This window comes from Meleagris gallopavo, chromosome 2 (genome assembly GCF_000146605.3).
Source record: "Meleagris gallopavo isolate NT-WF06-2002-E0010 breed Aviagen turkey brand Nicholas breeding stock chromosome 2, Turkey_5.1, whole genome shotgun sequence".
NCBI lineage: Eukaryota > Metazoa > Chordata > Aves > Galliformes > Phasianidae > Meleagris > Meleagris gallopavo.
In genome coordinates this window covers 57,483,050-57,499,037 of record NC_015012.2, presented here as the reverse complement: position 1 = coordinate 57,499,037, position 15,988 = coordinate 57,483,050, and the positions used below count along the sequence as shown (strand labels likewise).

At 38.7% G+C, this 15,988-nt stretch overlaps 1 protein-coding gene across 1 annotated transcript; it reads right to left on the bottom strand.

Moving 5' to 3' along the window:
- Positions 1-250: 250 nt before the first annotated feature.
- Positions 251-4,560, bottom strand: LOC104909776 (rho GTPase-activating protein 18-like). Its single transcript, XM_010707361.3, has 3 exons — positions 4,420-4,560; positions 2,655-2,854; positions 251-609 (listed from the first exon to the last, which is right to left on the bottom strand). The coding sequence occupies exons 2-3, from the start codon at positions 2,830-2,832 to the stop codon at positions 266-268; spliced, it is 522 nt and encodes a 173-aa protein (XP_010705663.1). The 5' UTR covers positions 2,833-2,854; positions 4,420-4,560; the 3' UTR covers positions 251-265.
- Between the last annotated feature and the right edge of the window lie 11,428 nt (positions 4,561-15,988).

Here is a 15,988-nt window from a genome sequence, read left to right as displayed (position 1 = left end):
CTACCACTTACTAAGTGTGTTTTTGGATGCTCTTTGAGTGTTTGCTGTCATGACTTTCATGCTCAGGTTAAAATTAAATCCAATCAGTTTCTAATCATGGAGTGACTGTTTTATTCATCCCCTTGGAGTAACATGAGGCCAGCATACATACTGCATTCTACAGACTAAAACTGCTTAACTAAAGTGAAGTCTGGACAAATGCTACTCCTATAAATGCTTAAGAACTTCCCTTGAAAATCAGTAAAAAATTTTTGACAAAAATCTTCTAGAAATAGCTCTTACGTGTTTCTGCTGCTCTCTCCTCTCCTCCCACTCCTATCTGCCCCTCTCTCCTCTCTGTCATCATCAGAGAAAACGACAGCCAGGAACTTACCTTTCCCTTTGGGTCACTCTGCGGCCTGAAGATATCTCTGACATCAGGAATCTGGTGGTGTTTGTTCTTTTTCCTCAAGGTCTGCGTGACAGTCTCTACTCGTTTTTCTACTGCTGCCTTCTGGGTTCGGGTCAGTGTGGACAGGAACACCATGCTTTCTTGGGAATCACCCGTGCTCTCAGCAAACAGATTGGACAGACCTGCCTCCTTCAGCCATTCTTCTTCTAGTTCTCCCTCTGAGCCAGGCAAAGGAAAAAGGGCATAAATACTGGCTTTCCAGTACTGTTAAACACACAGGTCTACAAGGACATGATATAGCTAGTACAGTTCACAGGGAGAAAAAAAAAACAAACATGGAGATCCAAAATAAAGAGCAATTCTTTGCACTTATCACCATGACTTGAAAAAAAAAAAGTTGCTTCTGAACTACTTCAAAAGGTTAACATATCATATTAAAGCTTTTAAAATAGTTAACCCAAAAGAGATCACTATGGGACAATCTTTATCATAATTGACAGCACTTTCATTAAACAATACTCTGTTCCATAAATGTTACCTAGATACAAATATGTATGAGAAAGACTTAAAGCCTCTGATCACTGCTGCTTCACTGACTTTTAGCTCAGTTCTCAATCTTTTTAGCTTCCTCATTGACATGATTCTGCCCAGTTTTCTTGATACATTAATCCTATAGCCCTCCATTAGCTCAAATTATTGAAGGACAAACCAGGCTATAGGAGTCACCTTAATGCTACTTTTTAATCAGTTCTTCTGACATGGTCTCCAGACTGCTGACAGTTCATAAAATGATTCTTGCTTTAGTCTTACAGCTGGTAAGATATCCCTTATTGACAGATCGTTACACATGAAGGAGGAGAAAGCTATTAAGTGGTGCCATCAACAGCAAAACTTCTGCTTCTGAAATCAGTTATTCTCCTAATGAAAATTTCTTTTAAATACTGACACTAAGTTCTATCTGTAACTTCTATACTGTTACAAAAACCTATCTCAAACTTTCAAAAAACATTTCAATGCTTCAGATGCCTAAAAATGCTCCTGGGTTGGCAAGTCAACTTTACTACTGCTTGCAGTTTCCCTCAATGCCCTCCGCACATCCAAATGGGCATCTGAATTTTAATAGTACTAAGAAAATAGACACAACATTTTAAGTATGAATTTTGCTGCAGCTGTGTAGCCAAATACAGAGTCTGACAAAATTCTAGTACATTTTGGTATTAGAGCTAGAAAGGAGGTCTATGTCTATTCTCCAGAGCAGGTGTAAGAGAAGCATTCCCTGTCCCCTTCTTGCCTTGCATTTGTATAGCTGCATCTCAAGCAAGCCCGCTGCCCAGGCAGCCTGCAGGAGAGTAGCAATGTCCCACATGTTCAGGAGCACTCATTCAAGTGAGGTGCTGCACATAATACAAGATGTGGGGCACAGCAACAGCTGGTTGAGCTCATCAGCTCAGCTCAGCTGACTCACTCAGGCTTCTGCCAGCACAGAGTCAGCAGCTGGAGCTGGTGAGGAAGAAAGCTATATATAAGTAAAAAAGGAAATGGTGGGTTTTGGACTGCAGAGCCTGAAGGCGTATCAGCATCAGCGAGCTGGTGTGTTTTTTTTTTAAAAAAGAGGTTCATGCATTGCAGAATCTGAGAGGGGAAGTTACTGCAATGTTAAAACTTATTTGGCTTTGTGTGGTTTCTTTTTTTCTTTTTTTCTTTTTTTCCGAGAGAAGAATGGCATTAAGGATCTTACATTTCTTATGTCTGATGGGACAAGAAAAGTAAAGAAACTGCCCAGCTTATTCTACAATCATGCCCTCAAGAGTGATGCTTCAGTGAAACAGAAGTAATATAATGAAACAGCCAAGATAGCTGTAAGTAAGCCTGGAAGTTACTTAGTTAAGTTAAACAGTTAATCATTGGCTTGTCCTTGTGAGGATTCTATCCACAAGAACTACAGTAGTGAACATCTTATACAAAATAAACTGCAAATGAAGATTTATGATTCTCACAGTCAGTAAGTACAGGCAACAATTTACATTTTCTGCAAGTACTGTTCAAAAGAAAAACAGCATTTTACTTATTTCCAGTGCAATTCTTTTTCAGTGCACTATGCATCAGAGGCAAATGAATTTTCAGTAATGCATGTTCAACACAGTAACTCCTTTTTTAAGCATGTTTGGTGAGTCCATCTCTTGAAAGAAAATCCCAAACAACACTTAAAGAAAATCCCAAATATAGCAAAATGCTGATCATTCACAACAGTGTTTTTCATTACCATCTGGCTCCTTTATTACAATTGCTTGTCGTTCCTCATGATTATTTCCTCTGGTTTCATGGATGTTTTCAACTTCCTTCCAAAAATCATCCAAAGACATTGCATCCAAGGAGTCCTGGGAACCTGAGCGATCAAATGACGCTCCATCTGGGATCCTCTTGGAATCATCATGATTCATTGTATACTGGCCAGAACGGCGGCTATTAACATAAAACAAAGAGCAAGTCTTCATTAGTCTTTTTAAATACATGATATATTAACACCTGCAAAGGCAAGTACTGATGAGCTGTGTCCAAGTATCAAAACAAACTGCTGTCAGCAAGTAAACTGAGATACTTAAAATTACTTTCAATATCTGGAACATATGTTTTAATCTAACATCATCGTATATATGATAAACATATCTGCCAATCTAGAATGACAAAGAAGAAATAACCATTGCAAGTTCTAGTAATCTTAGTCACATATAATCTCTCAATCAATATACAATAATCAGTTCCGCTAACTTCACAGTATATACATGGTATAACTTCATGGTATCTTCCTAGCACCACTGTTTATGAAGAATTTTTGAAAAGCACCTTTCATTTTGAGTAAAATCTACTAGCTTCAACATACCCCTGCTGTTTTCCTCTACTTTTCTGCTTCTGTTATTTTATTAATGTTTATTCTGGTATCTATGACCTTATTTATATCTGAGAGAGGACAAAGTAGAATTACTGAGCTTATAGCTAGTGAACTGCTAACTCTAAATGTTTAATCAAGGTCATTCTTTATTTCTTTCTATCTTACTTCCTCTCTGACTGAACATTTACCATTTTTATAGATTGATGTTGCTAGTGTTTAGTACACTCTGAAAAAATAGTTTTTGAAGGCCTTAGCAAAATACATCTTTCATCTTAAGTATAGCTATAGCTGCAATTAAAAAAAAAAAAAAAACAAAAAAAACCAACAAGCTGGAATCTCTAGCTCTAACCTTATAAGTCACTGGCAAAAATTACCACTAACCTAGCAATGAATTCACCTTAAAACATGCAAAGGTTGTTATGATGTCACTTGTCACTAAAGCTAAACATCATTCCTACAGTCAAATACACCCAAAAATAAAAGCCACAGACTGATTCAGATTATCATGAAGAGGAGGCAGATTGCACTATTAGCAACCTGATCTAACTTAAAAATTGACCCTATTCTGAGTGGGGGAAAATTGGTCCGGATAATCTCCAGCAGTCCTTTCTAAGTTAAGGAACTCCACTACTACAGCAGTATAACAGAATTATTCTAGTATCAAAATATAGCCAGTCCTTAACATTTCAGGAACAGATTCAGCTGTCTTTCACAGAATCACAGAATGGCCCGGGTTGGAAAGGACTTCAAGGATCATGAATCACCCACCCCCCTGCCACAGCTGGGGCCACCAACCTCCCCATTAAATACTAGACCAGGGCCCCATTCAACCTGACCTTGAACACCTCCAGACATGGGGAGGTGTCTTGTTTCATGCCTGAATTTATCTCCATACTTAAGGAGTAGAGTTTAAGTTTGGGTTAAATAATAAATATCCTTTATTCCAAGAGAAAAACAAAGCAAAGATCAAGCTTTATAGATTTATCACAAGGTAAACCCAGCAAGGTAAGTCCTTCCTACCTTTCCATTTGGCTGACTTTACAGGTTTATCTAGAACTAAAACAAATCCATCTAGTCCTTACATTTTATCTTGGGACAACTAACGCTTGTTAGCTACCCCTAAGTAAAAAAGTCATACCTTTCTCTCTGAAGATAAGTCCCTTGTGTGTCCAACTCACAGATCCTTTCACTCCATCATGTGCTTGATTCTCTGATAAGAAATACTAACTATACGGACTTTGCCTTTAAAGGTAAAGAGCCCTATGGCAGGACAACCAGTTTCTACCCGCCCTGCCTCTCTGTTCTAAGTACAAGTTAATAAATGACAATGAATTACCATGCTCATATGCACCCCAACATTATTCTGGAACCTGTTGCTACATGAAAGCCCAGGAAAAAAAATACATAAAGGAGCATTTAGTCCTTGCACCAACGGCAGTAATATCTTACTGTTAAAGTACGGTGCTCAATAAATACGATTTCTGCTTGTAGGTAACTTGGTCCTTACACCTTTCTGCACAAACACATCCTGTTTCTGACCTGTGCAGCCTGTGAACCCAGCAGCAATTACTGTAAAAGGATGTTCACAGAGCTACATTGGAGGCATCCTCAAAAGCCAGAGCAGAGACAGAATAGCTATTTTCTGAACAAATGGTGTGAGCCTTGGGAAGCAGGACAGGCTTTCAGCCACAGCTCGGGCTTCTCGCCTCACATTGTTGAAGGTGCCCAGACCAGACTGAAACCTCTCCACATACAGGCTCTGCACACTTGAACTACAAGTAAAAGGAGGTCAGACTTCAGCTTATTGTCTCTCCAGCCAACCACCTGAAGCTGCTCAGCAGGTTTTCGATGGCCTTTCACCTTTGGAACAACTTGCTTCAACTAACCAACCTCTGCTGAAATTTAACCACCATAGCACACCATGCAAAAGGTAAAGCTGACTGATCTAATACAGTAAAATGGAGCACTCTGGGGGTGCCATGGCAAATTTAGGTGAGATAATCTGCAACAGGCTGTAGACCACACCTCCATGGAAACATTTATCCCGGTCTTCCAGAAAAGAAAGCTCCTTTGCTTACCCAGATCAAACCACATCTCAAAGAACAGAAGTTTGTGTCATCACATGCACAGCTGGCATCTGGCACAAAGACTCAAGGCCATTTTCAGGGTTCTGTGAGCATTTGCTGTACAAAAACACTCCCTTAATCCTCAGAGACTGAACTCTTCAATGACAGGTTACAGCTTTGCTTTAGCTGACCAAACTTTTTCTTGTTCTGTTCTTTGTGGCTCAAACTCTTCATTTCTTGTTGACAAACCAGTATAGCACTTCCCAGCTTTGTGCAGGCCATAAAGCCACTGGGCATTGTGAAGAATGACATTGTGAGAAACACACAATTAGGAAAACCCCCCAAAATAAACATTCACACCAAAACCTGGCAGGTCTATTGCAAATCTCTCCTCCGAATTTCATCTTGCATTCTTGCCTAACGAATCCCACCTATGGTGCCAAGCAGCAGCACCCCAGGAGCTGACACTACAGATCATCATACTGCCCGCACCTCCCTGCTCCTTTATATTTACTGCTTGGTCTATCGACCCCCTGTCCCCAATTTCTGTTTAGACTGCAAACCCTTTCATAGCTCTCTTCTTGTTCTGCATGTCTTCACCCCCACAGTTAATATTTCTATGGGCTAGGACACAAATAAGCTCACAATGAGAGAGAAAACTCCTAAAACTCCAGCTGACAGAGCAGGTCAGATCTTACATTTACTTTGCTTGGTTCCGTTTTCTTGATTCACATGCCCCACAAGAGAAAAATGCCAGTGAAGTGGTATTTGGAATGCAATCTGCACAGCAGAGGTGCCAGGCATCTCTGCATGTCCAATAACCCTTGTGCATAACGAGGCACAACCAAGAAAGAGCCATTGAAGATACTGAGCCCAACCTTGATATCATAAGGTTAGTTTTAAGGAAAACAATGAAAAGAAAAGAAAACGTACAGCACTGGTGTTTGTTTTCACATATCTGTTGACAAGACTAAAAACATTGAGACTTCCACTAAATTCAATCCAAAGATGCTTAGCAAGCACCAGCTGTATATTATACAATAAAAACACATAGATGTTGTTATAATCAAGTTAGGATTTTTTGGGTTTTGTTGTTGTTGTTGTTGTTGTTTTTTGTTTTTTTGTTTTTTAAAGAGGAGAAGGGAAAAAAGCCATCAATCTTAATATTAAGATACTAAAGAATCTGGAAGGGAGATATTTTTTAAAAAATCACAGAATCACATTAACACCAAGGTTGGAAAAGACCTACAAGATCATCCAGTCCAACCATCCTCCTATCACCAATAGTTCTCACTAAACCATATCCCTCAAGACAAAATCCAACCATTCCTTGAACACCTCCAGGGTCAGTGATTCCACCATCTTCCTGGGCAGCCCATTCCAGTACCTGACCACTCTTTCAGAAAAGTAGTATTTCCTAACAACCAGCCTGAATCTCCCCTGGTGCAGCTTGAAGCCATTCTCCCTAGTCCTATCACCAGTTACACGAGAGAAGAGGCCGACCCCCAGCTCACTACAACCTCCCTTAGGTAGTTATAGAGAGCAATAAGGTCTCCCCTGAGCCTCCTCTTCTCCAGACTGAGCAATCCCATCTCCTTCAGCTGCTCTTCATAAGCCCTGTGCTCCTCACTCCTCACCAGCTTTGTCGCCCTTCTTTGAACCCGTTCCAGGGCCTCAGTGTCTTTCTTGCAGTGAGGGGCCCAAAACTGGACACAGTACTCGAGGTGCGGCCCTACCAGAGCTGAGTACAGGGGGACAATCACTTCCCTGTTCCTGCTGGCAACACCATTCCTGATGCAGGCCAGGATGCCATTGGCCTTCTTGGCCACCCGGGCACACTGCTGGCTCATGTTCAGCCGAGCATCCATCAATACCCCTAGGTGCATTTCCTCTATGCAGTCTTCCAGCCACTCTGCCCCAAGCCTGTAGCGTCGCCTGGGGTTGTTGCGGCCAAAGTGCAGGATCTGGCCTTGTTGAACCTCATTCCACTGGCTTCAGCCGAGCTATCCAGCCTGTCCAGATCCCTCTGTAGGGCCTCGCTATCCCCAGGCAGATTGACACTTCCAGCCAACTTGGTGTCATAAAAAAAAATAATGAATCCCACATTCTCAGCAAGAGTCATAAAATAACAAGCTGGAAAAACTATCAGTAGGAAAAAAAATAGTAGTCATTCAAAACAAGAAAACAAACAACAAACCCCAACTGTGATTGCAGTTGCAGAAAATGTCATGTCTCCAGCACATTCCTACTTTTTATGGTGTTGAGATTTTTTTTGTTTATTTAAAATATGAAGAATGCTGCTACTTTTCAGAAGTAGCTTCGAGAAAATGTCTTTACTTCTTCCAGAAAACGTATACCACTAACAAACATAATCACTTAAAATAACACATTTAGCATTCCAGATTACTAAATTGTAAGCTTATTCTCCAGCAACTTTAAAAATAATAATAATAATAATAAAATGCTTATTTCCAATATGGTATTAGCTAACAACATAATCAAAACCCATTCAGTTCTATATCCAGTCACTAGTAAATTGTTCACTGACCAGACAGCTTCACAGGAAGCAGTGCAATACTCTTCTTTCCAAATTTACAGTCAGTTCTGACCTCTGATACTCAGACACACAGTTTGAAGCCATAAGATTTTTGACTGTTGATCTCAGCATATAACTGAGCCCCTGGGTATAAAATCCACTCTTCAATATAGTCAAACATTCCTTTGTTGCTGACTCTTACCAGAGTTATCTTCTTGTCCCACTCACTAGAGATGTATTTATTTATAAGAAACATCAAGGATGTCAGACAAAGCACTTCACCTCTTCCAGAAGGCAGCCATTAAAAATAATTCTAGTAATGAACACTACTCATTATACACTTCATGGAATTATAAGGACAAAATCTGGATGGAAAGGAACCAAATTTTGATTATTTCAACAAGCATTGAGGAACAAGATAAGCATATTGTAGCAAGAACTTAAGAGAAGATCTGTATATGTAACTATCTTCTTAGATGTTTCCTTTCGTGACCAAACACATCCTTTCTCAGCCTGCAAAAGAATGCAACCCTTCACATTGATCACTGTTATATACAGTAATTAAAATATGCTTTTTCTTAAAGTTCAGTCAACGTGGTTTTTATTTCATCAATAATAAGTTTATACTTGTGCAGTTGTTTTATTCCCTAATTTCTTTCCTATGAAATCTGTCTTTTCCATTGCCTTTTTAACTGCTCAAAACCTTTATTTGTCACCGGTAACCACAGCAGCTGAAGATTAAGCAGTTAGAAGGTGCACCTTTGCTGGCATTTCTGATAAATTCAATTCACAGAAAGCTAATTTTACACTAACTTCCATTCTTCTCACTTATGGAATATAGATTATGTTGTATTTTAAAATAGTGAGTGATGAGAAAAAGAGCACAGTTATTTCTGTAGTGCTGGACTTTAATTTTGGAACTGAGTATGATCTGTCTTTCTACATCACTATACAGGCCTAATAGTTGTACAGAATCCTTATGTACTACACATATATATAGAGAGAGATATACGCTAGATGTGCAAATACAGTAAAAGGTACAAATACTAAATGCAAGGATTTTCATAAGAAAAAAAAACTAACTAGGGAATATAAAAACACAGTTAAACCGAATAGAAAAGATTAACATTGCTGAAAGTAGTTCAATACTATCATTACAGAAGAACTCACTGACTACACTAAAGAGCACTTTTTCTAATCATAAATTAGCAATTTCTGTACAGAGCTCTTTTTTTCCGCCACTCATTTTTGACAAATTTTGGAATTTAAAACTCAGGCCTTGATTGTTCCTGAATTAAAATTGTCACAACTATAAAAAGTGCTGCAACTGGAACACATGAAGAAACCATCTGTTCACTTATTCTGTATGACCCCAGTAAGAAGTCAGCTCTTTGTGGTTAAAAAGAAAATTATGGTCTTTTTGCACAGCTGCCTAAAAAAGCCTATAGAGGTCTTAAACGTTGTATTCAAACAGGTCAATACTTTACCATGCAAATGTTTTACCAGAGTGTTTCAAAAACATTTGTTGGTATCAAATAACTTTCATCATTGAGAACAACACACAAAAAAAGCATTACATTATCAAGCAATACTTGTCAGATTACATCTGGTTTATTCCCATCTACTAATGCTGTACACCGAAAATAGTGACTTGACATTCTTGGCTTTGAAAGCTTCTTTAAGTAACCCCTATTGGTATTCCTGTAGAGGCAACATCTTGAGTTCTGTAGCCCCTTCAGATATACTCTCTCACACTACCGTAAAATAGCACCTTTGTTCCAGAGTTACAGAAAATAATTAAAACACATCTGACTACAATCGTAACTCAGCAGGAACTTGTGAAACGGCCATGCAAACAGCCTCATTTCTTCCAGAGACTGCGTACACTTGGCCATTTACATGACAGCTCTTAGAATTAAAGCCTTGACTGATACTGGTCTCACTGTCAGTGATCATCACACACGTGGTTAGAGTTAATAACCTGATAAACCAGACACACAAAGGCCACGAGGAAAGAAGAAAAAAAAAAAAAAGGCAGAGATTTGGCCTGGAGAGGTGAAGCACGCTATTCAAATTCATGGTGCAAATCTGTGATACAAATAAGAATAATAGTCAGATCTGTGGAGTCTTTTCCCATGGACCACTGATCTTTCAAGATCAATATCTGCAAGGAGGATAAAAGGAAGCGTGTTTGTTGTGTGTTTCTGACTCCAGCACTGTGGCTATAAATAGAGCAGCTCTCTCAAAACAGTGTTATCTTGTTGACAGAGGAGTTACAAAGTCAAGAGTGATTCAAGCAGTAATTTTAAGTTTGTACAAAGGCTAACCAGATGTAAACAACTAAAAAATGCCTATGGATATCATGCTCATTTTGAAAACTATTTACTGAGCAATCTTAAATATAAATACAGGACTTCCTAAGTCCTTTCCAATCTAAATAAACAATGAGAAAGATAAGAAGAAACAATGTGGTCTCCTGTCCCACTTTTAATCCCGAGAGCTGCACTGCTGACGCCAGGGACCAGGCAAAGCTTCAAAACCCAAAGCTTCCCCGTTCTTCTACTTTCAGGAAGCCAAGAAGCACTGCAAGGTGCAAAGCCTTCTTAGCTGAATTAACCAAAAAAGCCTTAATCCAGCAGCTGTGGCACCTGCCTGGCTGGAGCTCCCTGTTCTTGGTTGGGACACATCTCAGGAATGACCTGCAGCCCTTCCCACAGCCACCTACCTAAGAGACATCCTGATCCCTCACAGTTTCAAGGCAGAGCTACAGCCCAAAGATCAGGCATGAGGATAATGAAAGGCCTCAGTTCCAAGGATTCTCTTCATTTTAGTTGGTTTCAACCTAATCTTAAAGAAATTTCTTTCTGTCTCACTAGTCCTTTGCCAAGTATTGAGAGCTTTGCAGTGCAGCTTTGAGCATATTTCAAAGTCCTCTGTCAAAGAAGTATCAAATTCTAATGGATATGCCCATCAAAGCAGGTTGTTCCAAAGTAGCTGTATTTTACATAAAGCCATGGAGCACTGACACTACCTAAGTTTAAAAAAAAAAAAGTCTTCGATGCTTCATATGGTTCAACATGTACTAAAAAGATTCTTTCTACTACATAGAAAGCTAAAACCTCCTGGCAAGCAGAAGTCCCTTTCCCCAGCTTTGATGAGCAGCAGGTAACCCTTCAGCAATACCTAATGAGACCCAAGTCTGGAAATTTGATGTTGAGAACAATGCAAGATATTCCTCACCCCTTTTAAAGTATTTTGTAACTTTTAAAAGGTACCACGAAAACTTCATACAGAGCTTGAGTTCTGTTTTTCTTGTAGCTCTTAAATCTTGTCATTCATTGCAACAACTGTATCCTTTCCTTTCTACCTTTTCTAATATTTATTCTTTCCATGACTGACTGCAAACTCTTCTGCAATACAAATCCTAGCAGTTTTGGTGAACTGACACACTCCTTTTTTCACAACTGAAATGTTTTCTTATAACTATTTTGTGACCTTATGGGACATTCTGAATGTCAACTGCAATCAAACTTGCCCAAATCCCCCTTAAAATCCAAAGCAAAGTAAAAAAAGAGGCAAAGTTCTGTTCTCCTTCCAAATAGCACATACAGTGACTGCAAAGACGGTGTAAAACACTGCTAATTTTCTCAGTGAGCATAAAAAGTGCTGAGCAAGGAGAATCAGGTCTTTTAGAGCTTCTTGTAGTACCATCATCTGAGGTGAATACCTACAGAGTTTTTTAAAAACCAAACAAACAAAACGCCACTACAGCCACTGGTATTTTAAACACCTCCATGAATAATAAAAGCAAAACATGGCAAAGTTAGGGCTGCCAGATTATAGGCCTAATACATATATATATACATATATATATGTGTGTGTGTGTGTGTATGTATATATGTGTGTATGTATGTATGTATATATGTGTGTATGTATGTATGTATATATGTGTGTATGTATATATACATATGTATATGTGTGTGTATATATATATATATATATATATATATATTAGTATTCACACTTTGTGAATCTAATATGCACATTATTATGACTGTTCTACTTTCAGTCATATCCTTATTTACATAAGATTTTTACACAACCTTTCACCCTCCTTTCCCAACCTGTAATTGCAGAAAATAGGAAAGAAACTATGGCAGTGACCAAGAATATTACACTTAATATTTATTCCATTATACCAGAGATAGGTGATCCCAAATACGATGACAAAAGCTAGTCCATCTGTAGCATATGTGTAGCACTTCTAAGAAGGTTAAAATATTTCATGGCACCTCCTTTAACAGGACATCTTGCTCCTACGGTCATTTGGACTCCACCTATTTTCTACTTGTGATTTGGTAAATTATAATTATAGTGAGCTGATATGCATACACACCCCATCTAAAATGGTGTTACAGATCACTGCCCTCTGTGTACATATATATGAGATAATTTATTAGCCAGAACATATGGCTCTGGGCAGCCTGGTCTAGTGGTTGGTGACCCTGCCCACTACAGGGGAGTTGAAACTAGATTATCTTTGAGGTCCTTTTCAACCCAAGCCATTCTATGATTCTATGATTTGCAGTTACTTGATATAACAGTCTAGATTGTTTAAAAATAAACATGATTTTGTTCCACTCTTCAATTAGAATTCAGGATCAACAACCACAGCCATGAAGCCTGTAACCCCCAAAACTGACTGGACTAGTTGCATTTCCTTGTTTTTGGGGTGCCTGCTGCATTCCAGTGTCTGTGCTGTTAAAAACTCTCACTGCATGCTTTTAGCTTTATTCTTCAGACATAAAATAAAGAAGCCTGCTTATTTCTTTTAGTTAAATATGAGCCTCACAGTACCCAGTTTTGGAGTTTTAAGTAAAAAGGATCATGTATTAACAGACTTGCAATATTATTACTATCAGCTTAACTGAGAAGTAGTATTAGAAGTTTTTTTTGCTTTGACAAAATGAGGTAGACTATTGTCTCAGGTTCTGCCACTCTGAACCTCTTAACTCTCATAATACTTGAATTAAGACTCTGAAAGACTTTGAAAATGTAATCCTATTGTTGGCGCATACATAGAATATTTTATTCAAAAGCATATATTTTATGAAGGACAATAACAATTGCTGGAAATCTAAATCCACCAGAAAGGAAAACAAGTAGATGAGGGCAGAGGGGTGACCACTACATATACAGTCACACCACTGGCACCATTTTAGAAGTACCTCAGCAACTTGTGAGCACTTTCAGAGGAGCTGGAAATCATTACTGAAGCTTGAGTTCCACTGAACGAAAACAGAAGTCAGTCTCCAAACTGAGCATTCAGTATACTTCCTTTTCACACAGTTCTTTGTTTAAAACTCCAGTTGTAACCAAAAAATATTGCACATTGCTAGGAAAACAAGGAAAAGAATGGTTTCACTTGAGTCTCCTCTGTCCTATTTTTGGATCTTTTCCATGATGATTTATCTGCTTTTCTCATTCCTTCTAAATGCTTTCTATGTCATGTTTCCATATGACATTTTTGTTACCTTCTGCAGTTTTAATTACTTCATTCTCTACAATTAATATAAACTAAAAATACACATGCAAAATATGCAAAGTATGTTCTCTATAACAACTCTCATACTGCTTACTAGAAAAATATTCAAAAATATCGCATATGTTTCTAAAGTGTCCTTTTTGTGTAATCTCCTAAGAGAATCATTGGAACTAATCTCACAAAGAAGAGAATAAAACCTGTGTGAGATTACTTCAGACCCTACAAATATCAAAGAGCACCAAGTAGAAAGTGAAATAGATATAGTATTTGTAATTCCATTACTGAGAGGCACAGAGAAGGAAGATTTAAATAATTTATTTTTCTTTTCACAGTGAGGAAAAAAAAATAAGCATGTCAACAAAGCCTGATTTAAGCTATCGTGGCAAATGTCACAGCCATCCAGTAAAGTACAGTCACAGCTTTGAAATGATACTGAGACACTTTTGTGCCTCTAAAAGCAATTAGCTCTGTAAAAGCACTAGCTCTTACCATGTTAAAGGACCTGCTAATTAGACCTATAACCCTGTTAGTTACGAATGCAAGACCTACAGCACATTTCAGTAATTTTGTTTGTGCTTGAAGGAAGTTGGCACACATTCCATGTTAATTTATCACAGTGTAATCCTTAAATTCAGAATAAATTGTAAATGAATTTGTATAAGCATTCCTAAATAGGAGGCATGAAAATCCCTGCAAGACTCTCAAGACATCTAAGGGAACTGTTCTCATTACCCAAACAAACCAACAAAGACCCACTAAGACCAAGCAGAGCAATGCTTTTGCACAAGCTGAAAGAGACAGGAGAGTAGGAAGCAGAGCTGCCTACAGAAAGAGGTGTGGAGGGAAGCACACTGATTCAATGGCCCAGTAAAGACAAATAATCTGGTGGTAGTTTTGGTTCAAGTATCAGGAAGATGTTTGCAACAGTGACTCTGAGGCCAAAGGACATCAACTTCAGAAGCGGTCACAGTGATGTCATCTGCTCTTGGAGAAGCTGACACAAAGAAAAGCTGCATACATCGCTGCATAAAGGAAATCTGCTCTGTGCCATGCTGAAAGAGACACGGCAAAGGCAGAGGACAATGCAGGCTTGCCCTGATCCAGCTATGTCCTTCATGCAGCCCCACCTCAAAAACCCACCACAGAAAGGAGACAGCAGAAAAATCTGGTCATCTCATCAGAAGAAAAGAGATTGAAAGTGGCCCCCACACACAATTCTTACATTTTATCTTCAAGGGCAACTGCTAATGCCATGATTCTGTAGAGCCTTTGCAACTTCTCCTTGCCTACTAAATCCTTTTTTCTAAGCTAAGATTCTCAGAGAATATTTGATCCAGATAAATTGTCGGCAGTTCTCTTTGTTACACACACTAATGAGCAATTCCAAAGGCTCAGTGTCCTATGACCCAGCAGGAACCCCACTAAATAAAACAAAACTACACTAATATACTCCCTCCCACCTCGTATTTCTGGTAGTCTTTACATGTCAGTAGACAAATAAGGAAGCAGGAAGCTACTTAGAAGCACAGATTCTGTCTACCTCTGCCTTTGCTATCATCCATATTTCCCAAACACTGGCAGAGAAAATATAAAAATGTTCGTTTTTTCAACCAAGCTCCCTGCAAAGCTTTAGTGGTTCTTCTATGAATAAAAATGCCTTTTCAGTTACAAAGTATACAGATGCACAGCTACCAATTTGGATATACAAATGCTTTCATGAACAAGTTTGGAAACTAGTGGTAGCCTTGTCATAAAAGGCTGGTCTGTAATAAGAGCTCCAGCTGCTCAGTTGTTTCACTCTCACAGCTTAGAAAAACTTTCCACAAGTGATGGAAACGTCCTCTAATCCAGTATGGAAATGACACTGTAGAAGAAATGACAGGTTTTCCAGAGTCTGGTTCTTGAGGAACAACGGGGAGTAATTAGGTAGAGTAATTTATCTGTTCTTAGTTTGGGTCTCCTTTTCTAGGATCAGCAGCCACCTAATGACTACCACAGCATCCACAGCTGTGCTGCCAACAAGGTGTGGGCATCAGAACTTGAACACAGTGACAGAACTTCCAGCAATAAGGAATGAAAAGAAGTTTTGCTTTGTTCCAGGAGAGGAGAAAAACAATGAGAACATAACACAAAATAAGTGATAAAGAAACAAAACAAAAACAAAAAAAAAAAAAACACTTGAAAAGAAGAAAGAGCAAACAGAAAACATGCAAAGTAAATAACCAATTATTTAATAGAACTAAGTGTTCAAAATAAAAAACAAACCCTACAAAACAATCCCATATGTTAGCTGATCTAGTATTTTACTCATGTAATCCCTGCTTTTCTTGCTTCCTCCAACAACATTAAGCTTTGTTTATACTCTTAAATCTGATTCTTGTTTGGATCAACAGACTCTTCCATGTGGGTACAGCAAGTTCACCAAAACTGAACACCACCACAGAAGACTGTTGTCACATTTTAAGAATGCAAGAGGAAATGGTCAAAACTAGACAGAAACAGAGGGCTGATAGTCACAGCATGCAAAGGCTGCTTGCATCTATAGCTGGGGGGGAAAAAA